We start from the raw sequence: 24,861 nt of genomic DNA on the forward strand, positions 1-24,861 counted from the left end.
ACGTCGCTTCCGTTTCGGAATGCCTCGTCCCATGAGTCTAAAGTTGGTCGCACATTAAAGCGATTCTCTGACTTCCTTGTTACTGTACAATAATACCTGAGCCGCTAAGGCGACAATTTTGTTTTCGTGGTGTGGTAATATCTTTGCCATCCCGACAATCGCGTTGTGTATTCGAATACCTAGCGTGACGCAGGAAAGAAGGGACTCGTTAAGAAAGATTCCAGCGAAGTAGGTCACAGATTTTGGTGAGATCCCTCCATGTCTTAGCATGTAAAATGCTATTATAATGCTGAGTATTCTGACTGTTTACAACCAACAAGTTGTGCTTCGCATTTATTGAGATTTTGTGTATGGTAATGGTATTACAGTTTTATAGTTTTGTCTTGAGTAGGTCTTGCACACGGGTGATCGCATTCGAGCAATTCTTTCCGTGTTGTGATGTTAGCTTCCTTAAATAATCCGTAAAAATAAAGGTGAAGTAACAAAAATCCTCAAAGACAAGTTTTCCAGGACACAATTTAACTTTTCACTTGGTAGCATTCGTAGACTTTTACAATGGTTTTGTCTATACTGTGGCCGCGTGTTTTCCATCCAAAATTCCCACAAAAATAAACACCGTCCGAACAGGCCTTCAAGGTCCAACGGTACCGACCGACCCCCGTGTCATCCTTAGGCCTCAGGCGTCGCCGGATGCGGTTACGGAGGGGCATGTGATCAGCATACTGCTCTTCCGGCGGTTGTGAGTTTTCGTGACATGTGTCGCTGTTGCTGAATCAACTAGCTCCTCAAGTGGCTTCACAATCGCTGAAAGCACCCCGCTTGCCAACAGCTCTCGGCAGACCCAGACGGTGACCCATCCAAGTGCTGGCCAATCGACGGCGCTAAGTTAGGTGACCTGAGGGTAATCGGTATTACCACTGTGGCAAGGCCGTTCAAAATCCCCACTGAACATTTTTTTTTGTCGTTCTATTTTCTTGGTGTCTATTTGGAATTCCCTGACATTATGTCTTGTTTTCGCATAATCGCCCTATTAATTTTTATTGTATTATCGTGACAACTCCTGTATCACTGTCAGATGAGCCTAGAGTGAACTAAGTGAACAAATAAAGAAATAAACACGAGGACTCACCTGACGACGGTACGCAGCAGCGTGGAGCGAGCTTCGTTGTGGTAGGTAATTATGACGCTCGTGGGCGGCAGGTCTTCCCGCCACTTGCGCATCCGGCACCTGCAACACGAGCAGATGAGGCGGGCTGGTCACTAGCTGTCGGGAAGAAACTACTGGTTGAAAAAAAAACTGATTTGAAACTGAAATAGCTAAGCCAGCCTGCAAAAAATATTGAGTATACGAGTTTCAGCGTCATTATAAGTCGTTAGAAGACAGGTTATATGGGCTCCTAAGCCATGTTACTCATTGGTGCGCGCCGATGAGAGCCCTCAAGCACCTGGCGAACCACAAAAGGCAATGCACCCCGGTAAACCGCAGGGCAGTATTCTGCCAGGTGCTAAAGGTGTTTGTCTGTTTCTTTCTTTTCGCGGCGAACTGTACAGGAAGGTGCTGTCCAATCATTCGCCATGCCTGTAAGAATTTGAGGGGGGTTTGTAAATTCAGCAAGACAATGAACCACCCCGTCGCTATCAAAATGGTCCAAGGAACGGTCCACATACACGATAGTCTTTCGGTTAACATCCAAACCACCTGAAATCAATCGCAAAGGACGGTGGACTGCGTTTCTGGAACGCAATCCAGCGAGACGTACGAGACTACTATCCAGCTTCTGGGTGACCGTTGTGAGGTCGTGAAGCAGGATGTTTCCTCATCACTGTTTATGTCTCTTCATTGAATGCCACGACTCTTCACCGTCGCCATCTGGGCGAAACGGAGTGCTAGAAATTAAGATGTAGGGTCCTCTAATTCTGCTGTTCCTTGAACCTATGTAGTGACATGGGAAATCTCTTCACGTAGCACACGGCCGCTGCACGGAACACTGTTTATTTGTTTTTTTTTTTCCTTTAACTTTAATCGTTTCTTTGAATTTCAGCCCACTGTAACCAACAGCAATGCTTTATTTCGTACAGCTGCTATTTTCACAATCAGTGAAGCACGCAGCACGTAACAAGTGCTCACTGTAAAGCACCTTCTCTCTGTACATATTTGTAACGTGATCGCTTGAAGCCATCCAGCGTTTCATGTTTATGTTGCGTTCCGAATCCGGCTAGCATTATTTTCATTAATTAATTGTCCCCGATGCCTCTGGCTGCAAATTAGAGGACCTGTCAAATTATAATTGCCCGTAACAAAACGCAAATGCATGAGCAGCTATTGAAATTATTCTGTAATGTGTAGACGCTAAAGTGACAGACTGGTTTTAAAAAAAAAAGTCAGAAAAATGGAAAATTCTTTCGTGCACACAATCCAGTTACAAACTTTTCTTTCTTCCAATGGACAGCGTCAATCAAGAACAGCAATAGTACAAAAGCATTCTTCAAAAGAAAATCTATGCCAACAGATCCCGATTTGCACTCCACTTCGTCATCAATTTGAGCCGCATGGTTCGTATGCGGTATAGGGGCAGTACGAAAGCGCTACCGACATAAATACTTACCATACACTACACACGTAATCGAACGCTTGTACTCTTGTAATGTCAACTGGCTCCGATAGAGCGGCGTATTCAAGTTTTTAGCATAACCAACAAGACAGTTTCCAAGTTGTATCTTCATATTCAGTTGACCTTTACACCATATACTGTATCTATTCTACTAATTTAAAATATAATAATTTGACAAAACCTCTCAAGCAGCTGCGTAGAAAAAAAACGCTTTTAATCAGCCACACAGTAATAATACTCATACTTTGATATTATCACTAATACATCTCTGACATGTACGAGTGGCAGCCGCATCCCTGCAGTGTTGGAGATGGAAGGTGGTTCCCGACATACATGAAAAAACTGGCCAGGTGCGATCAGGACTCGCGCACTGAGTGTTCTGCACAAACTTAATTACGTACTTAGACAGTTCATCCATTCCAGGAATCGAGAATATTGACAACCGTTGAGTGTTTTCGACACTGATACCGGCAACATATCGGTGCTAGGGATTCCAAGACTTTCGAGAATACCTTAATTTCTCGTTTGGAGTCGTATAACAAACGACGAAAGAAATATATTTTTCGTGTGAAAAGTTTACGAGTTTTTCCTTTGCTTTTACTGCGAAACCTTGCTTCGTGTCAGATTTCATGATTCTAGGTCAACAGGAAGTACCCCATAAATTTTGATGAGTGACTTTTGGAGTATCATACGATGCGACATAATTGGCCGTAACTTTTGACTGAACTGACTCTGAAGTTAATAATTTTCACACCGCCAACGGACTACAGACCTTAACATGTGACAAAAATTTCAACTTTATACGCCTATTCATTCCTCAGAAAAATGGTTCTTAATTGTCAGACAGACAGATGGACCCTATAAGGGTCACTTTGTTCTTACATATTGAGCAACAGAGTCCTGAAAATGTCAGATGTTTCGATTTCTCAAATGTTAGGTACCGGCTTTGAATTACAACCTCTTGCTGGAAACTCTCATTGTCAGTACATCGGAAATGCACTTCGCAGACATCGTTAGTACAGGCACGTGTGAGCAGATAATGGTCCGTCGTTGGTTATATTTTCAGTGCTTTCGACAAAACATCCTGATTGACCTTACTCGACGTTACGTCCATCTATCTCTATTCCCTGAAAGCCTCTACCTCACCACGTATTTGCTGCACCAAACTTCCACGATAAACTGTTCTTCAAAGCCCCACTTTCGCATCGATTGCCGGCCGCGGTGGTCTCGCGGTTCTAGGCGCGCAGTCCGGAACCGTGCGACTGCTACGGTCGCAGGTTCGAATCCTGCCTCGGGCATGGATGTGTGTGATGTTCTCAGGTTAGTTAGGTTTAAGTAGTTCTAAGTTCTAGGGGACTGATGACCACAGCAGTTGAGTCCCATAGTGCTCAGAGCCATTTAAACCATTTTTTTTTCGCATCGATTGCAGTTTCCGCAATAATGTACTCCCTGACGTAATTTACGCAGCGCTCTTTGTCTTATCGTCTATCACTCCAAGCGGTAAAAGTTACCTACCCATTGCTTTCTTTCTGTATTCTGATCATCGGCTTATTGAATATGTAAAGTGTCCATTAGGTCGATAACTTAACTCTCTGATATAATGGCTCTTGCATTTACAATTTCTTCTTTTACATATAACGCATTTCGTACTCATTACCTTCACACTGCTACGTGATTTAAACAGAAAGTTTCAGGGATTTCATCCCGAGTTAATGCCCGCTCGTATCATTCGCCTAGATTTTGCCCCTATCCTTCAAAGGCTTCCCAGCTTTTGCGAGATATTTCACATGGCTTTTATGGCTCCTCTACTCCGTACAGTCTTGTGTCTGCAGTAACATTACTGCATAAACTCTTCTCTTATATATTCTCTTTCGACTTCGATTTTTGTCGTCACTTGTTTCTCACTTATTTTCTCGTTTATTCCTTAGCAGAACTGTGCACTAAGCAGTCCAGCCACTCCATTCAATAGATATATCCACCACTTTTCGATCGGAACGGTAACAGCTGCTAAGAGCTTATGAGATTTTTCTCTTTTTCATGGAGCGCTTATTAACGAATTTGTCAACAAGTGCAGTACATATGTTTGGCGGCTAGTTTAGAACCACCTGGTTGATTTTCCGATCTGTTCTATTGAGGCAATGAAACAAAAAAACAGTACATGGTTGACAGTGAACAGTGTATACAAAAGTGGAATAATAATAAACAGTGCAAATGTAACAGAAATAAACAATGGACTGGCTCCTCTGGTCCTGCTGAACCAGTCATTGACAGGAAATGGTTATGTTCGCCTGCTTGGAGACCATTTGCAGCCATTCATGGACTTCATGTGCCTAAGCAACATGCACCATGTTATCGACCCACAATTGTTCCTGACTGAAGACCGTTCTGTGCAGTTCGAGCGAATGATTTGGCCGTCCAGATCGCCCGTCATGAATCGAAATGACCACTTGTGGGCATAATCGAGAAGTCAGTTCGTGGGTAAAATCCTGCATCGGCAGCACTTCCGCAATGATGGACGGCTACTGCCGCAACATGGCTCAGTATTCTTGCCGTGGACTTGCAACGACTTGTTGTATCCGTGCCGCGTAGAATTGCTGCACTACGCCGGGAAAAACAAGGTCCGACACGATATTAGGAGATATCCCATGACTTTCGTCACCTGAGTCTACAACATTTCCGATTTTCACTATGGCTTGCATTTCGTGGACCAATCAGACCTTAATAAACGAATAGCTCTCGTGTATCTCATTTACGAAGTCCACATTGGACTCTTCCCACCGATATGACTGCGACACTTCTGTTCCTGTTCACCTACGACCCTGGATTAGCTTGGATTAATCCATATTCAAAATGACTGCTTGATTAGCACCTGCAGTTAGTCTCGAGTGAGCTAAGAAGCCACGCGGTACGGCAGCGACTCCATTGGGTGACATTTGGTAGCGGAATATGCGGGCAGGTGAGATGTAACACCACAAGTTGACATAGCTGTCTATCTTACTCGTCGAACAAGGACATTATCAAGGGAAGAGGCGTTGATACATGGTATTAGGGGCCAGGGGAGAGGTGGTAGACATTTTTCTAGTGTGTTTACATGCCCTCCTAACATTACGCAAGCATCCAAAAGAGAGGGCAGGAAAATGTTAATAAGATATGAAGACACAGTGGACTTCAGTGCACAGGCACTATCGCGTCGGAGAGCGATATGCTCATATACACACGGCGGTTGTATCGCGTACACAAGTTATAAAAGAGCAGTTCACTGGCAGAGTTGTCGTTTGAACTCAGATAATTCACGCGAAAAAGTTTACATTGTGATTATGGCCGTACGAGGGGAATTAACCGACTTTGAACGCAGAATGGTAGTTTGAGCTACACGCAGGGAACATTCTATTTCGGAACGGAATTCGATATTCCGAGATCCACAGTGTCAAGTGTGCGCCGAGAATAGCAAAACTGAGACATTACCTGACGCCACGGGCAACGAAGTGGCCGACGGCCTTCACTTAACGACCAAGAGCAGCATATTTTGCGTGGAGTTGTCGGTGCTAATAGACAAGCAACAATGCGTGACATAACCGCAGAAATCAATGTGGGACGTACAACGAACGTATCCGTCGAAATTTGGCATTAATGGGCTATGGCAGCAGACGATTGACGCGAGTGCTTTTGCTGAAGCAACACACCCTTTTGCAGCGCTTGTCCTGGGCTCGTCACCATATCGGTTGGACCCTAGACGACTGTAAAACCGTGGTCCTGAACTTAGTTGTTAAAAGCTGATGCAGACCCCAAGAAGCCATGGACCCAAGTTGTCAAGAAGGCGCTGTGTAAACTGGTGATGGCTCCACAATAGTGTGGGATATGTTTACGTGGAACAGACGGAGTGCTCTGGTCCCACTGAAGCGATCATTGACTGTAATTGGTTATGTTGTGCTACTTTGAGACTATCTGAAGCCATTCGTGGACTTCATGTTCCTATACAACGATGGAATTGTTATGGATGACGATGTGCCATGTCACCGGGCCACAACTGTTCGCGGTTGGATTGAAGAACACTCTGGACGATTCGAGCGAATGATTTGCTAACCCAGATCACCCGACACGAATCCCATCGACCATTTATCGGACATAATCACAATAATCAGGTCGTGCACAAATTTTTGCACCGGCAACACTTTCGCAATTACGGACGGATACAGGGGCAGCATGGCACAACATTTCTTCATTGGACTTCCAACGACTTGCTGTGATCATGCCACGTCGAGCGGCTGCACTACGCCGGGCAAAATGGTATCCGACACAGCGTTAGGAGCTATCCCACGACTTTTGTTATCACTGTGTGTTATGGACCGTTTTCACGCCGTGGGACGCGTGCAGAATAGAGATTAGTGACTCCGAAATCAATCCCAAAGCCATTCGCGTTGCCATAGATCCGTTTGTTCTCGGAGCCCCCCTCCCCCCCCCCCCCCCCTTCACCAAGCATTCATTGCGGCGCCTGCAGTTCTGAGTTGTGGCATCCAGAGGTAGCGCGCCTGGCCGACCACTGCTTGCGGCTTTCCGTCGACCTAATCGGTCTGATTTTCAGAGTCGAGGGCGCCGGTCGGACGCCGCAGATGGACCCGCCTGTGGCCTGCCAGCTCTAACGTAATGGAATGCCTAATGAGCTTCGCGAGAGCCAGGCGCGTGCAATTACTCTGCTCTAAAGGTTGGCAGGCTGGCCGCACTGGAGGACGCGATTGCGTATTTGCGGCGCTGGCCTCTGCCGTGTCGACGCTACCGGCCTGGAATTGGACGCCACGGCATTGCACTGCACGTCCATTAGTGTGTAGAAAGGGCTCATCATCGAGTGCTAAATGACTTTCAAGTAAATTGCGCGGCCTCATTTCACTTAAAATTTTAATCTGACACTCCTATTTTTTGAGGAATATTTACTATCGTCCGCCCCTTGACTTTCTGTCCTCTGAGTTTGACGGGACCCAGAGTATCTGGAAAAAGTCATATTGCAGAAATGTCAGCAACTGATGACGAAATAACGCCTTATTAATTACTAATTTACATCGACCCATCCTCCTCCTCATCATCACCACCACCACCACCTTCATCAACATCCATCAATTATTTACTCCAGTCGTTCATGACAACGTTCTTACTTATGGTGTCAAATAAAATAAACACAGCGCGTCATTGAAACTGCTGTCAATACCACAATATCTCTGTCAGAAACTCAGTAGACCGGGTGTCCCTGCAAACAGTTAGCAACCACGTTTTCTTTACTATGTCCGCAGATATTTGTAATTTTGTTTCTGCAATCTGTAACTTGAGGCACTCCACAAAATACTGCTTCTCGCATTTTTCAGGCGTTTCCCAGTGTTCACGAAAATCGTCGAATTGTTTACAGTTAATAAATGATTATGAAGCAGAACTTTACGTGGCTATTCGACAGAGTAGTCCCAAACAGTCTATTCTGATATTCGTTTTATCGCTGTGTATTAACAGGTACAGTACTGCAGCAGCGGCTGCACCGCCCTGGCCCGAGATGCCGACTACCGCCATGCAGCAGCGCTGCTCAGTCGCTCCTGCAGTACTGGTTATTCTTCGTGTTTTATTGTCCATTTTAATACATATCGATGAAACAAAACATCAAAATAGACTAATCTGGTACCGCTCTATCGAATGGTCGTGTAAAATTCCCATTTAATAATAATTTTGTATGTATATGGAAACAGACCGACGCTTTCCGTCGACACTGCGCATCGAATGAAGGAGCTGATGAGCCGTCTTTGTTTGCTATACAATGCAAAAATGAAATAGTAAGTATCTGCCGAAACTCCAGGTAAAATGCGCCTGATGGCCGTTAGGAGCGACATCCTGTACAATGTGCCATTGTTGGCCGCTAGGGGGAAGACGCATGTTTACATACCTTTGACCGTTTTCCATCGGTAACTAAGAATATTCTATCGTAAGTACAGTTAAATATAACTGTGACGTAGAGTGTAATGCTATTTATGAAGCGATATGGTACAAAGCCATAAAACAAGGGAGGCGTCTGAGCTCAAAGTAGCTATCGGAAAGAGAAGGGAAGTTGTTTTCAACAATACATGTGCGTTCTCACTCCTTGAAACACTGCGACTAAAATTCGAGGGGAATGGATGTCAATGACAAGATTCTCTGAAGAGACAACCTCTGTGTAAGTAAGGGAGAGCAACATGTCTTGTTGAACGGAATGAACTATCTACTGATCAGAGAATATGGATTGACAGTAAAACAAAGAGAGATGAAACGATTGAGATATAGCAGAAATGGAATTAGCAACAGACTTAATATGAAAACTGGGGACTAGATGGTAGACAAAATGATGCAGTAGTGCTACTCGGGAAGTGAAATAAGCAGATCAGTATTGGCAAAGAGACCATGCCTTGTCAAAGAAATACTAGTAGCAATCAGAGGTCTTAATTTGAGGAAGAAATTTCTAAGAATGTTTAAGGGACAGTCTGAGAACGAAACCAATTCAAAAAGGTAATGAAACTGTTTATTACTTCAAAAGTAACCGCCATAACAATACATACATCCCACTGTGGCACAAGACGGTCAGTGCTGAGGAATGTTGACAGACGGCATCATTCTGTTGAGGGATAATGCCTCCCAAATGATGCTAACGTTGTTTCGACTACACTGTACAAGCTTCGCTGGGAAGCTCATACGCATCCTCCATACAATCCCGATCTCTTCCCATGCGATTTCCATGTTTATGGAACCAGAAGAAAGACATTCGTGGCCGTCCACTTGCTTTGCACGAGGAGGTGCACCATTGGGTTCCGCGAGATGCTTCTGTAGGTAACAACAAACATTTTTCCATGACCCTCTCGTGTCACAGTGGGGTAATTTTATCAACAGTTACGACCACTACTTTTGAAATGATAAACGGTTTACTTACTTTTTTCCATCTGTCTCATTTTCATTTCACTGCCCCTTATACACTACTGGGCATTAAAATTGCTACACCAAGAAGAAATGCGGATGATAAACCGGTATTCATTGGACAAATATATCACACTAGAACTGACATGTGATTACATTTTCACACAATTTGGGTGCATAGATCCTGAGAAATCAGTACCCAGAACAACCACCTCTGGCCGTAATAACGGCCTTGTTACGCCTGGGCATTGAGTCAAACAGAGCTTGGATGGCTTGTACAGGTACAGCTGTCCATGCAGCTTCAACACGATACCACAGTTCATCAAGAGTAGTGGCTGGCGTATTGTGACGAGCCAGTTGCTCGACCACCATTGACCTGACGTTTTCAATCGGTGAGAGATCTGGAGAATGCGCTGGCCAGGGCAGCATTGGAACATTTTCTGTATCCAGAAAGGCCCGTTCAGGACCTGCAACATGCGGTCGTGCATTAGCCTGCTGAAATGTAAGGTTTCGCAGGGATCGAATGAAGGGTAGAGCCACGGGTCGTAACACATCTGAAATGTAACGTCCACTGTTCAAAGTGTCGTCAATGCGAACAAGAGGTGACCGAGACGTGAAACCAATGGCACCCCATACCATCACGCCGGGTGATAACGCCAGTATGGCGGTGACGAATACACCCTTCCAATGTGTGTTCACCACGATGTCGCCAAAACACGGATGCGAGCATCATGATGCTGTAAACAGAATCTGGAATCATCCGAAAAAATGACGTTTTGCCATTCATGCACCCAGGTTCGTCGTTGATTACACCATCGCAGGCGCTCCTGTCTGTGACGCAGCGTCAAGTGTAACCGGAGCGATGGTCTCCGAGCTGATAGTCCACGCTGCTGCAAACGTTGTCGAACTGTTCGTGCAGATGGTTGTTGTCTTGCAAATGTCACCATCTGTTGACTCAGGGATCGAGACGTGGCTGCACGATCCGTTACAGCCACGCGGATAAGATGCCTAGCCATGCGGATAAGATGCCTGTCATCTCGACTGCTAGTGATAAGAGGCCGTTGGGATCCAGCACGGCGTTCCGTATTACCCTCCTGAACCCACCGATTCCATATTCTGCTAACAGTCATTGGATCTCGACCAACGCGAGCAGCAATGTCGCGATACGATAAATCGCAATCGCGATAGGCTACAATCCGATCTTTATCAAAGTCGGAAACGTGATGGTACGCATTTCTCCTCCTCACACGAGGCATCACAACAACGTTTCACCAGGCAACGCCGGTCAACTACTGTTTGTGTTTGAGAAATCGGTTGGAAACTTTCCGCATGTCGGCACGTTGTAGGTGTCGCTACCAGCGTCAACCTTGTGTGAATGCTCTGAAAAGCTAATCATTTGCATATCACAGCACCTTCTTCCTGTCGGTTAAATTTCGCGTCTGTAGGACGTTATCTTCGTGATGTAGCAATTTTAATGGCCAGTAGTGTATTTTCATACAATGACCAATAAGTTGCTCGGAGCAGCAGCGGTCGTTTAACATGCAGACACGACAAACTTTTAAACGTAAAACTGGGTTAATTACACAATTAGTCTTGATCACACTATAAAATGAGAACGGAGTTAACCTTTTACTACAGTTTTAAATATGGCTGTCTCTCAGCAGCCGCATAAAAGTTTCAGCATAGGAATCACACAGCCAAGGGGTTGCAAGTAACTGTGTGGTGCATTGGCCTAGGTTTCGAATGTCTTCATCACAATGAAATTTTAAGAAACCGTTAAGTTACGTTGCTAGAAAGCAAGTGCGAACCTTTCGAGCAGATATGCTCAAGTCAAAAATTAAAATTAACCACGTGCCAGTCTTTGGCACGTATGCCTTGCAACGAACAACTTTACGGTTTCTTAAAATTTCATTTTGATGAAGACATCCTTAGAGAATTCGAAACCTAGATCAATGTACCAAACAGTTATTTACAACCGGTTGTCTGTGTGGTTTCTGTGCAGTAACCTTTTACTTTTATTTTACTATCGTAACTCGAGGCTTCAGTTTAAATGAGTTTCAAAGCTCAGTTACCGTGTCATCATTCCAAAATAGGATGATCTCGTAAGTAAGAAATTAGCAACCAGAACTCGTATCTAGATCACCCATACGTCTGATAACTGAATAATGAATTTAAAACTGCCCGGGGAGTGAATTAGCACCAGAGATACATCATCGCTCTCGCCACGAGTCGCGATTTTAATTAACAGATATAATTTCGCGATGAAAATAATTTCGTAATAAAATTTCAATAAATAAAATCAACAGCAGTGAAACAGATACAACAACGAGGGAAAAGAACTTATGACCAAAAAATCAAAAATAAGGAGACGTACAGTCTCTTGAGCGAACTGTACGCGACCATCCTTCAGTTTCTTGCGGACTGTAAATTTTTCGTCACCAGGATTCGAGGCGGCTGCAGCCAAGAATTACGCCTGAAGTTCGTTAGTGAGCGGGAGAGATCATATCACGAAATTAAGAGAAGTAAACAGAATTTGACAGACTGTATGAGCATAGGTTTTACAAAAACACAAGTCTCTCTCTCTCTCTCTCTCTCTCTCTCTCTCTCTCTCTCTCTCTCTCGTTCAGTGGTATGACTCTCGTGTAATCCAACCTTCATAAATTCGGCTTCGCCATCGTAAAAAATCTCAAACATCCGTCACGGTACTCGCTTTTAATGGACGTCGGCCCCGCTAATTCCGCTTGTCCTTTTTGCGTTTAAAATTACATTAGCTTTTGCGAGAGTGAACGTCGAACGGCGGCATTATAACTGCGGCTGCGTGGCGCCCGTTCGTTCCGGTACGGTGCGGCACCATTAGCCGTCGGCCTTCCCTCCTGAGGAGTCTGCAACCAGCCAGCCAGCGTGGAGCCGCCAAGTATGCGCACGTCCGCCCCGGGCATCCAAATTAAGCGGCCGCCTGCTGGCTGCGAGAAATATCGGCGGTTCTCGCCCTGGGCTTTAATTAGAGCAGCCCGCCCCGCGCACGTGTATGCTTTTAATATTCCCGAATTATAATGCGCGCTGCAGAAACTGCGGAAAGTACCCTTTGAAGTCCATACAGGGGCCAGCACGCGTGCGCGCGAGCATACGCACCCCGCAGTTTCCCTCTCCTATGTTCCTTCACAGAGTGTTCAGCGATAAAACCGAGTTGCGCGCCTGCTAAATGTAGGTGAGAATTCCTAGACGACATCGAATGCGTTTTGCAATTGTAATAGGTGTAGCCCGACACATAGATCAAAATTAAGGCCTGTCCGGCCTTTTATAGAGCCCATACCACTGTCATTTTATGCAAGCCGCGATGTTACATCACAACCTCAAAAGTCACGTGCAAAATTTTCATATCCTCTCGCTCGCTACGCGCAATGTATTATGTAATCCTACATAAATAATGAACACCACCTTTTTTGTAGGAAATTTAATGTAGTTAAATTTTGTACCGCGACACTAGGAAACGTAGCTTTCGACTTATTCAAGGAAAACGTACGGAAGTTACCTCCAAATGTATCTCCAATCCCGCACTCAGCCCCCAGCGGACAGGATTTCTAGTATGTTGTTTATGGCACTCCCTCCTACTACCGTACAAAAATTTGCGACTGCGCGAATTAGACTCCACATTCGACCTTTTGTGGTCTTCACTGATCGATCTTGTTACGCTACCGGCTTAGTCGAGAACTTACAAACTGTAAAACTGACGTTTGTGTAAATTTTACCTAAGAATTTTCTGAATTTTAAGAGCGTATAATAAACAATTGCATCGTTGCATTCATCAATCAATCTACGAAACTACTGTGCTTCTAAAGGTTAAGTTTCACCGAATTGTGAACGTAATTAGTTTTAGCGTGGCGTTTACGAAAGTTGTTTTTCTTTCGTTATCCTCACGGGCACATTTAAATTAATAACGTTAGCCGACTATATTGGTGGCGTAATAGCCCAGTCAATAGATAAAAACCGACCGAATATCGGGAATAGTTCGTGTAGTCGGAAATTTTTGTACAGTAGCATGAGTGAGTGTCACGGTGTGCGTACTAGAAATTCTGAGTGGTGAAGGATGTGTGTGTGTGTGTGTGTGTGTGTGTGTGTGTGTGTGTGTGTGTGTGTGTGTGTGTGTGTGTGTGTGTGTGGGTGGGTGGGTGGGTGGGGGGGGGGGGGTGGTAGCTCGTCAGAAAGTCACTTTTTACTTTTTTCTCGAATAATTCGAAAACTGCGGCCTCCGGCGAAAATGTGGCACAGTACAAAACTTCACTGCAGTGAATTTCCTAAGAAAAAGATGTTGTTCATTTTTTTCTGTGGGATTAGTAGAGTGCGCGTAGCAAGCGAGAGAGTATGATTATCTCGCGCGTGGAATTTGGATGCCAGGTATAACATAGCAGGTTGGATAAAACGACAGCGGTAGGGGCAGCTGAATCATCCTGTATAGCCCTTCTTTTTATCAGACCGTGTCATAATCAGAGCTACAGTCAAGTCTTCCCTCGGATTTCGAACCTTTCCTCCAGCTCTGGCTCAGATGCGGAGCCAAAGAGGGGAGTCGCGGAAGGAGGGGAATCGCGGGAGGTCATGATACCCTGGAAAAACCATTTTCGTACACTATCAAATCAAATGTGGACACCGCTATCTCGAAGCAGGGACACTGCAACCCTTCTGATCTGTCCAAGTCGACTGTTGGTAACATGATTGTAAAATGGAAAGCAACAACCTCAGCTAAAGCCAGAACAGGCAGACCTCGTGTACAGATGGACAGGGACCACTGCGGAGGTTGGTTGTAAAAAATCACATGAAATAAGCCCAAGGAATCCCTCGTGAGATCAAAAGAACGGAACATAATGACGGAGGAGCTCCTCAAAGCCACGCACGGAGGCTTTCAGACAGTCGTTCTTCCCGCGAACCATACGCGACTGGAACAGGAAAGGGAGGTAATGACAGTGGCACGTAAAGTGCCCTCCGCCACACACCGTTGGGTGGCTTGCGGAGTATCAATGTAGATGTAGATGTAAATGCTAAGCGACGTTTGAGTTGATGTAAATAACAACGCCACTGGACAATACATACCTGAAAGCGAATGATTTTTAGTGGAGATTCACTCCGTATCCAGTGCCACTCCAGTGGAAGGGTTTGGGTTTAGTTAACTGTAAAACGTTATATAAGTGCCAACATTAAAGTACAGAGGAGATAGTGTCACAGTATGGGGGCGTTTTATGTGGCAGGGATGTGATCCTCTTATTGCACTTAAGAAAACGCTGAATGCATATTTCACAGCTTTGTGTACTGTGTACGATAGAGGAATAAATTGCAGGTGATGATTTTTGTGTCAAGATGACAATCCACACTGTTATAAAGTAGCATCTGTGAGACAATTGCTTGTGGACAGTAACATTCCTGAGATGTACTAGTCTGCCCAGAGCCCCAGTGCAAAACACTTGGGGTCGACTTCGGTCCAGATGTCAGCGTCGCTTATCATTCGCTTCTACTTTTTTTTTGTTTTTTTTTTTTTTTGGGAATAATGGCCTCAGACATTCAGACACTGCACTGAAAGTGTCCCAGCAGAGTAAAAACCGTTTTAAAGGCGAAAGGCGGACGCGTCCTATCTTAATGCCCCCTAATATGTGTCCGGATACTTTTGATCGACTTGTATATAAGTTCATTTTTATATGTATCAGTCTCCAAATTTCTGAGCTAACTTTTGGCAAATAAATTAACATTGAAACTAAGCTTCTCAAAAACGCCAAGGTATTTTAGAAATTACTACATTTGATCTAGGGTAATTTGCCTGTTTCTAGCCAACATATATGACCTTGGCTGTTGCCCTCCTGTGTAACATGACAGTCAGGGAAAATACCCATTCACAAGCTGACTCCAGCTGCTGCCAACCACGAATGCGTTGGAGGTGCAGACCATCATCCCCCCCACGTACGCGATTAAGAAAAATTGACAGAAAGACTGACCACCCAAATGTAGCTTTTCCCTGTGATGAATCATGGGTTCGCGCCTGCTTCTTTAATTCGTGGTTTAAGCTTCGAGTCTTTTCAGCTTTTACAAATGCTGGCCTCATCCTGTCGTGGACACTTTAATTGCTCCCCTGCTTGCCGCTTCCTAGGGTGATGCCAGTTCGTCAAGATGTATGTTCCCCACTTACAGTATGTTATTGTACCGAATGTTGCAGCATTTCTTTACTTTGCATACTGAATCTGCTATACTTCCTGCTCTTGTACTTGAATAAGCTCTACATTCCCTGAAATTCCCCTTCTGTAAATTCTGTTCTGCCTAAAGCTATATGCAAGAACTGAACATTTACTTTCATAAATAAGTACAGTTATTTTGCTCTTATTTTTTATGTGCTCTTGTATGTTACCCATGATGTCGTATGCACTCGTACATATCTACATATAAGCAGGCTTGATTTATGCGAGCGGGATAATCATAAAGTATTAATTATCGCCTCGAAAAATTGAAGTAGAAATGGACTGCAACATATTGTTTTGGCCCTACTACCGCGTGATACTGTACTGTGGAGCGGGGATTTCAGTGTGTACCAGACCTGCACATATGTACCTGCAAACATACGAGAAGTCATTTCTGTAGCTTTATTTTTTCGAAGTAATAGTTAAAAGTTTACGATTAACCATGGAACTGTGTCCAGACCACTTCGAGAGCTCAAATAGCTGAAGGATGACACTTGCTCCAGAATAATGACGTCCACAGTGACTTTAGTTCGGGTAGGATCTATACGCCATAAATCCATCACTTAAGTTGGAAATACTGCAGTCAACGAGGCAGTGCTTACATTGGTGATGCAACTGCTGAATTTCAGACTATTTTAAGAGGCAAGTACGTAATACATTTTAGGGTGAGTAGATCGTGTTTCGGACAGACACCACAGACTGTTTCGTGGGCAACATCACAGGATCTCACGAAATTTGGAAATTTGTGGTAAGGTCGTATGGGACCAAACTGCTGAGGACATCGGTCCCTACTACTTGACCTAACTTAAACTAATTTACGCTATGGACAACACACACACACCCATACCCGAGAGAGAACTCGAACCAGAGGACATCGGTCCCTACTACTTGACCTAACTTAAACTAATTTACGCTATGGACAACACACACACACCCATACCCGAGAGAGAACTCGAACCTAAGACGGAGAGAGCCGCATGGACCGTGAAAAGGCGCCTCAGACCGAGCGGCTACCCCGCGCAGCAGGATCTTACAAGAGAGAGGCAACTGTGTATCACTGATTTCCGTTAACACATCCATGTCAGCGGTGAGAATTGTGTTTCTCGCAGCGGAGCAGTGGTCGTAATCAAATGAGCCAGGTTACCATTTTAATATAAAAATCTTTTACTTTGAAAGTGACGCAAGTCAATTCTTTTAAAACAACTATGGATCACGTAAAATAATTTACATATTACATGTTATATGATATCTCATTTGTTCAGAAAGCTCTCTCCGGGAAGGATCTCACAAAATTGTATTTACTGTCGTCCATTGCGCCTGACAGATAGGTTTTATATCATACGTTACTATATTACTCGTAGCCTACTTGGTAGTCGAGCGTGACTCACCGGTGGTACAGGCCGGCATGAAAGGGTTACATAGCGCACACATGGATACATATGTTATAAAATGACCTCAATATTACAAACAGCCTGTGGCGGAATTCCGATAGTTGATTTTAAACTGAACATTGCGCGGAATCGGCTCCTTACCTCGCTGATATTGATAGATAATCTCCTGTGCAGTGAACAGCACTGTCGGACGTTATTACGTTCCCGGAGAGAAAGAAGCTTCTCTCAAGGCGCACAAGACAGCTTGCAAAAGATGCGGTTGAGGAGGCAGGTTCCGTCTTCCTGGATTTCCGAAAGGCGTTCGACACAGTATCACAGAGATGACCACTATTCAAAATACGCGAAGCACTTCTGGAAGTACGTCATTGGCTCGAGGAAAGTTTGACTAACAGAACCCAGTACGTCATAATGGATGGCGGATGTTCCACAGAATCGAATACCGGCTGTGCCTCAAGGCAGCGTAATACGGCATCTGATGGTCGCGTTACACACAACCGATTCAACAGATAAGATCAGCGTAACCATAAGTTCGTGCGCTGACGATGCTGTTGTGTACACGGAAGTATCGTCGTCGGATGGTCACAAGGGAATTGTGGAAAGACTTGTGAAAAATTTCCACTTACTGCAATGAATGGCAGATATTGCCTATAAGTCTATAACAAAGAAAAAGCATGAATATTATCTTGATTACAACATTAGAAGCAAACATGTTGTGCACATCAATTGTATTATGCAAGTCCTGTCAATCTTATGTTTTGTATATATCAGGCCCCTTGCGCCTCTTATAGTATTTCAGCGTAATCCAGGATTTAACTTCGTGTGGGTCCGTACTGGCGTTACTACCGAGCATTTAAACAGTTTTATTCATGGACTCATTCCTACTTTGTGTGCCCTCCCATGTACAATTCTAATTATACTTTGTATCCACTCCTTTGCTATTTCGATATAAAAAGTATCTACGAGATAAATGTCCCTAGGCTACAATTTCATTAATATTATATAGCAGTTCGGTTTTAGATAACTTTATTGGGGATTTTAGTTTATGCGCCCTTGCATCGGCGCTATCATTTGACCTACGCAACAGTGTCTACCTTATGTGACTATTTGCACCTAGTGTTTATCTTCTGTTTTTATCTGTTTTCTGTTTTTTGATTAAAAAAAGCTCCCTACGACTTTACGTCCCCAATTACCATCGCGTAAATTTAACTTATCGTATTTCAGCATTCAAATGTGTGAAATCTTATGGGGTATTTCAGCATTCAAATACTTTACTAAGAAAATTCTTTCTTTCAACATTATATGATTAGCTATTTATAAAAGTTTGTAAAGAATATTCTTAAAAACAACGCTTCATAATTCACGGTAAACTGACGCCGTGTAATGTGGAAAACGCGTACTTGCCACAGGCCGGATATGCCTTAGCGTTCAGTAATGTGTATGTGGTCGCAGGATGTATAGCGACGCTTCCCGCATGTCTACCATTTGACGGTCTGTACAGGCCTTGTCCTGCCTTGTATTCAGTGGATCGCATTACGAGTCCCGGCAAGGTAATTTCTTCACATTTTTTTTCCGTTTTTCCTCCTTCACTTCGGGGACTATTACTTCCATAAAAATGTCCAGTTGCAGTTTCTTTTCTTTTCTTTTTTTTTCTTTTTTATTTTTTTTTATTTTTACAATTCATTCTGTTTCTTTCACAGTTATTGGAAGTTATGCTTTTAATACATGATGGGAGCACAAATATACCTCAACTATTTTTCTTGCGTATGAAAAAGGCAATTTATATATGCGGATGTGTTATTGTCGATATCCATAACTTGCTTATCAACGTGTACCAGTAAATCTACTTTTTAATTTTCCTAATTTCGTCCAATCCCATGGTAGGGTCAAGCATTTGTAATTCGATTGCATTTTAATGAAGATCAATCGGAAATGCCTCGAATGAAGTGAAACGCGCTTCATTTACGAAAAAATAAGCAGCAATTTCAACATCGGAACCGAGACTGTTTTCTTCTCCTCATTCTACATACTGGTTCCTGTACCACCACGCTATAGAATGAAAAACTGCGTATAGTCTCTAACGAAAATCGCGTCTAAGATGCTAGTGTGACCAATTCTAGAATGTTGTTCCAATGTTTGCAGATCTTATAAAGTAGGCGTAGCAACAGACGTCCAATTGAGAGACTCGCTGCTAGGATCGTAATAGGACGGTATAGTCTCCATTAAAGTGTAACAGAAATGCTGTAGGAACCTCTATGGAAATGGCGCAGTTCTGACGAAATTCTTCTGAGTGAATTTATAGAATCTATATTGGATGTAGACTATGTGACCATTAAGTTGCCACATCGCTTATCTCGCCATGGATCTGCAACCTTGGACAAACCAACGATACAGATACGAGGGGCGTTCAATAAGTAACGCAACACATATTTTTTCTGGAAGTAGGCTTATTTTATTCAGGATTTCAATACATCAGATTATCCTCCGTCTTTCGGCTACAAAACCCTATTTGTTGACCCAATCTCCGTTCAATGCGACAGCTTTACACCATCTTACAAGGAGGGCCTGTACGCCGGCATGGTACCACTCTACTGGCAGACGTCGCAGACAACGTCTTGCTGCATCAGTAACCATCACATCATTCACGTACTGCTTCCTGCGGAGTGGATCCTTCATTGGGCGAAACAGATGTTCCTTTATTGTTCTTTATGGTCTTCTGTTAGGCGGTGAGGAACGCGCGGGCGCCGACCGTGGTGGTCTAGCGGTTCTAGGCGCTCAGTCCGGAACCGCGCGACTGCTACGGTCGCAGGTTCGAATCCTGCCTCGGGCATGGATGTGTGTGATGTCCTTAGGTTAGTTAGGTTTAAGTAGTTCTGAGTTCTAGGGGACTTATGACCACAGCAGTTGAGTCCCATAGTGCTCAGAGCCATTTGAACCATTTTTTTGAACGCGCGGGCACACACCTTTGAGAACCCTAACTGGTGGATGTGTCAGCATGGCCAATAGGCACGTCCCGTAGAGCAGCGAGGTGTTTTGATTGTGATCCGTCGATCACCGCGAATGAGAGGGTCCGCACGTTCCAACACTGCAAGATTCACAGCTGTATACAACCTGCCGACACGCGGGAGATCGGACAAAAATGGCTCTGAGCACTATGGGACTTAACATCTGTGGTCATCAGTCCCCTAGAACTTAGAACTACTTAAACCTAACTAACCTAAGGACATCACACACATCCATGCCCGAGGCAGGATTCGAACCTGCGACCGTAGCAGTCGCGCGGTTCCGGACTGAGCGCCTAGAACCGCTCGGCCACTCCGGCCGGCGGGAGAGCGGACAGGTCTGTGCGACCTGGCTACAGTGATGACAGACATCTCACCGAACGACTCGCCGTGATTTTGTTCGCTTCCTGGTCTCTGTAGACATTCTGCAATCGTTTATGAATACCTCCAATGTTCTTGTTTTGTGCCGGAAGGAACTCAATGAGACCCCTCTGTTTGGGACGCACTTCCCTTTCAGACGCCATTTTGAAGGCTACTACAGTAGTATAAGTTTATATGCCAACTAGCTCTGCAGATGACGAAGAAATTGAAGATATGTATGATGAAATAAAAGAAATTATTCAGATAGTGAAGGGTGACGAAAATTTAATAGTCATCGGTGACTGCAATTCGGCAGTAGGAAAAGGGAGAGAACGAAAGGTAGTAGGTGAATATGGATTGGGGTTAAGAAATGAAAGAGGAAGCCGCCTGATAGAATTTTGCACAGAGCACAACTTGATCATAGCTAACACTTGGTTCAAGAATCATAAAAGAAGGCTGTATACATGGAAGAAGCCTCGAGATACTGACAGGTTTCAGATAGATTATATAGTGGTAAGACAGAGATTTAGGAACCAGGTTTTAAATTGTAAGACATATCCAGGGGCAGATGTGGACTTTGACCACAATCCATTGGTTATGACCTGTAGATTAAAACTGAAGAAACTGCAAAAAGGTGGGAATTTAAGGAGATGGGACCTGGATAAACTGACTAAACCAGAGGTTGTACAGAGTTTCAGGGAGAGCGTAAGGGAACAATTGACAGGAATGGGGGAAAGATATTGAGTAGAAGATGAATGGGTAGCTTTGAGGGATGAAGTAGTGGATGCAACAGAGGATCAAGTAGGTAAAAAGACGAGGGCTAGTAGAAACCCCTGGGTAACAGAAGAAATATTGAATTTAATTGATGAAACGAGATAATATAAAAATGCAGTAAATGAAGCAGGCAAAAATGAATACAAACGTCTCAAAAATGAGATCGACAGGAAGTGCAAAATGGCTAAGCAGGGATGGCTACAGGCCAAATGTAAGGATGTAGAGGCTTATCTCACTAGGGGTAAGATAGATACTGCCTACAGGAAAATTAAAGAGATCTTTGGAGAAAAGAGAACCACATGCATGAATATCAAGAGCTCAGATGGAAACCCAGTTCTAAGCAAAGTAGGGAAAGCAGAAAGGTGGAAGGAGTGTATAGAGGGTCTACACAGGGGCGATGTTCTTGAGGACAATATTATGAAAATGGAAGAGGAGGTAGATAAAGATGAAATGGGAGATACGATACTGCGTGAAGAGTTTGACAGAGCACTGAAAGACCTGAGTGGAAACAAGGCCCCCGGAGTAGACAACATTTCATTGGAACGACTGACGGCCTTGGGAAGGCCGGCCCTGACAAAACTCTACCATCTGATGAGCAACATGTATGAAACAGGCGAAATACCCTCATACTTCAAGAAGAATATAACAATTCCAATCCCAAAGAAAGCAGGTGTTGACAGATGTGAGGTCGTGCGGTAGCGCTCTCGCTTCCCGCGCCCGGGTTCCCGGGTTCGATTCCCGGCGGGGTCAGGGATTTTCTCTACCTCGTGATGACTGGGTGTTGTGTGATGTCCTTAGGTTAGTTAGGTTTAAGTAGTTCTAAGTTCTAGGGGACTGATGACCATAGATGTTAAGTCCCATACTGCTCAGAGCCATTTGAACCATTTTTTGACAGATGTGAAAATTACCGAACTATCAGTTTAATACGTCACAGCTGCAAAATACTAACGCGAATTCTTTACAGACGAATGGAAAAACTAGTAGAAGCCAACCTCTGAGAAGATCAGTTTGGATTCCGTAGAAATGTTGGAACACGTGAGGCACTACTGACCCTACGACTTATCTTAGAGGCTAGATTAAGGAAGGGCAAACCTACGTTTCTAGCATTTGTAGACTTAGAGAAAGCTTCTGACAATGTTGACTGGAATACTCTCTTTCAAATTCTAAAGGTGGCAGGGGTAAAATACAGGGAGCGAAAGGCTATTTACAATTTGTACAGAAACCAGATGGCAGTTATAAGAGTCGAGGGGCATGAAAGGGAAGCAGCGGTTGGGAAGGGAGTGAGACAGGATTGTAGTCTCTCCCCGATGTTATTCAATCTGTATATTGAGAAAGCAGTGAAGGAAACAAAAGAAAAATACGGAGTAGGTATTAAAATCCATGGAGAAGAAATAACAACTTTCAGGTTCGCTGATGGCATCGTAATTCTGTCAGAGACAGCAAAGGACTTGGAAGAGCAGTTGAACGGAATGGACAGTGTGTTGAAAGGAGGATATAAGATGAACATCAACAAAAGCAAAACGAGGATAATGGAATGTAGTCGAATTAAGTCGAGTGATGCTGAGGGAATTAGATTAGGAAATGAGACACTTAAAGTAGTAAAGAAGTTTTGATATTTGGGGAGCAAAATAACTGATGATGGTCGATGTAGAGAGGATATAAAATGTAGACTGGCAATGGCAAGGAAAGCGTTTCTGAAGAAGAGAAATTTGTTAACATCGAGTGTAGATTTAAGTGTCAGGAAGTCATTTCTGAAAGTATTTGTATGGAGTGTAGCCATGTATGGAAGTGAAACATGGACGATAAATAGTTTGGACAAGAAGAGAATAGAAGCTTACGAAATGTGGTGCTACAGAAGAATGCTGAAGATTAGGTGGGTAGATCACATAACTAATGATGAAGTATTGAATAGGATTAGGGAGAAGAGAAGTTTGTGGCACAACTTGACCAGAAGAAGGGATCGGTTGGTAGGACAAGTTCTGAAGCATCAAGGGATCACCAATTTAGTATTGGAGGGCAGCGTGGAGGGTAAAAATCGTAGAGGGAGAAAAAAAATGGTTCAAATGGCTCTGAGCACTATGGGACTTAACTACTGAGGTCATCAGTCCCCTAGAACTTAGAACTACTTAAACCTAACTAACCTAAGGACAGCACACACATCCATGCCCGAGGCAGGATTCGAACCTGCGACCGTAGCGGTCACGCGGTTCCAAACTGACGCGCTTAGAACCGCACGGCCACACCGGCCGGCGTAGAGGGAGACCAAGAGATTAATGCACTAAGCAGATTCAGAAGGATGTAGGCTGCAGTAGATACTGGGAGATGAAGAAGCTTGCACAGGATAGAGTAGCATGGAGAGCTGCATCAAACCAGTCTCAGGACTGAAGACCACAGCAACAACAACATTTGAAGGCTACGCGTAGCGCCGTCAGTTCATTAAACTGTAGAGGCTGAAGTGGGAATATTCCTCGTAAATCCACCGCAGTTGCTGGCCTGAGAACCGCTTTGGAGCTCGACCTTCATAAACTAAACAGGTGGAAGTGAAGCGCACAGCATCAGCGATCTGTGCCGACGCAGGTACGCGACGGCTGTTGTAGCGGGACAGAGCTCCTGAGACGCCTCTGCCAGCCCCCGGTGCCCCTCTGTCTGCCCCCGGGTCTCCGCGACACGAGCGCCCGCCCCCTCGCCGGCGCCGCCGCAGCTGGCCCGTGAAATGGGCGTCGCGACGCCTGACGCCTCCGCCTGCGGTCGGCGATAGCGCGGCGCCCTATTTTTCGCGGCGCCTCGCAGGGCTTAGCGCCTGATCCCCGGGAAGCGGGTGCCGCTAAGTGAAATCCCACGCTACGGCGACCGCGGTCGGCCGTGTACGCGGTGCTGGTGCGCCTGCAGTCACCACCCCCCGTGCAGGCCTCCCCCTCCCTTCTCCCAGGTCCCACCACAGCGGACACAATACGGACGTCTTGTCTTGTTATAGCCTCTACAGCAACAAGAAAAATTGAGACCTTCAACTCGACGTCCACTTCAGTGAACTCACTTCTGCCAAAAAAGACGCACAAACCGCCTCGCCAAGGAATCTAAAATCGTGAATGTCACTAGCCATTTAATGACAATGATCATCATGATGATGAACCGCACACAACACCTACGACTGTAGCACCCTTACGAAAATCTTTGAAAAATGAAAGCGATTAAAAGGACATAAAAATGTAACGTGAATTAAAACATATCAGGTCCCTAAAAATCAGCATTATAGCCTCACACACACACACACACACACACACACACACACACACACACACGCAAAATGAACATTAATGAAACTGACTAACTGCAGGAAATAGAGGAAAAACGGTCCTCTGAATGCGTGTCCGGAAATGGATGGTGTGCGTGCACACACACACACACACGCAAAATGAACATTAATGAAACGGACTAACTGCAGGAAATAGAATAAAAAACGGTCCTATGAATGCGTGTCCGGAAATGAACGGTGTGCGTGCAACGACAACGAATCGTCCGGAATACAGTACGGAACTGCATCGTATCAATGTCATAACATATCTTCAAAGTGACTCCAGGAGATTGTAGGTGATGG

At 44.5% G+C, this 24,861-nt stretch overlaps 1 protein-coding gene across 1 annotated transcript in view; it reads right to left on the reverse strand.

Annotated features, from left to right (window-relative positions):
* LOC124619294 (polypeptide N-acetylgalactosaminyltransferase 2-like) overlaps window positions 1-24,861 on the reverse strand; it is a 189,984-nt gene that overhangs the window by 91,738 nt on the left and 73,385 nt on the right. Inside the window, exon 2 of the mRNA XM_047145567.1 lies at window positions 1,130-1,228. Coding sequence (XP_047001523.1) covers window positions 1,130-1,228 — 99 coding nt within the window. The remainder of the gene's footprint in view (window positions 1-1,129; window positions 1,229-24,861) is intronic.

This window comes from Schistocerca americana, chromosome 6 (assembly GCF_021461395.2).
Source record: "Schistocerca americana isolate TAMUIC-IGC-003095 chromosome 6, iqSchAmer2.1, whole genome shotgun sequence".
NCBI classification, from domain to species: domain Eukaryota; kingdom Metazoa; phylum Arthropoda; class Insecta; order Orthoptera; family Acrididae; genus Schistocerca; species Schistocerca americana.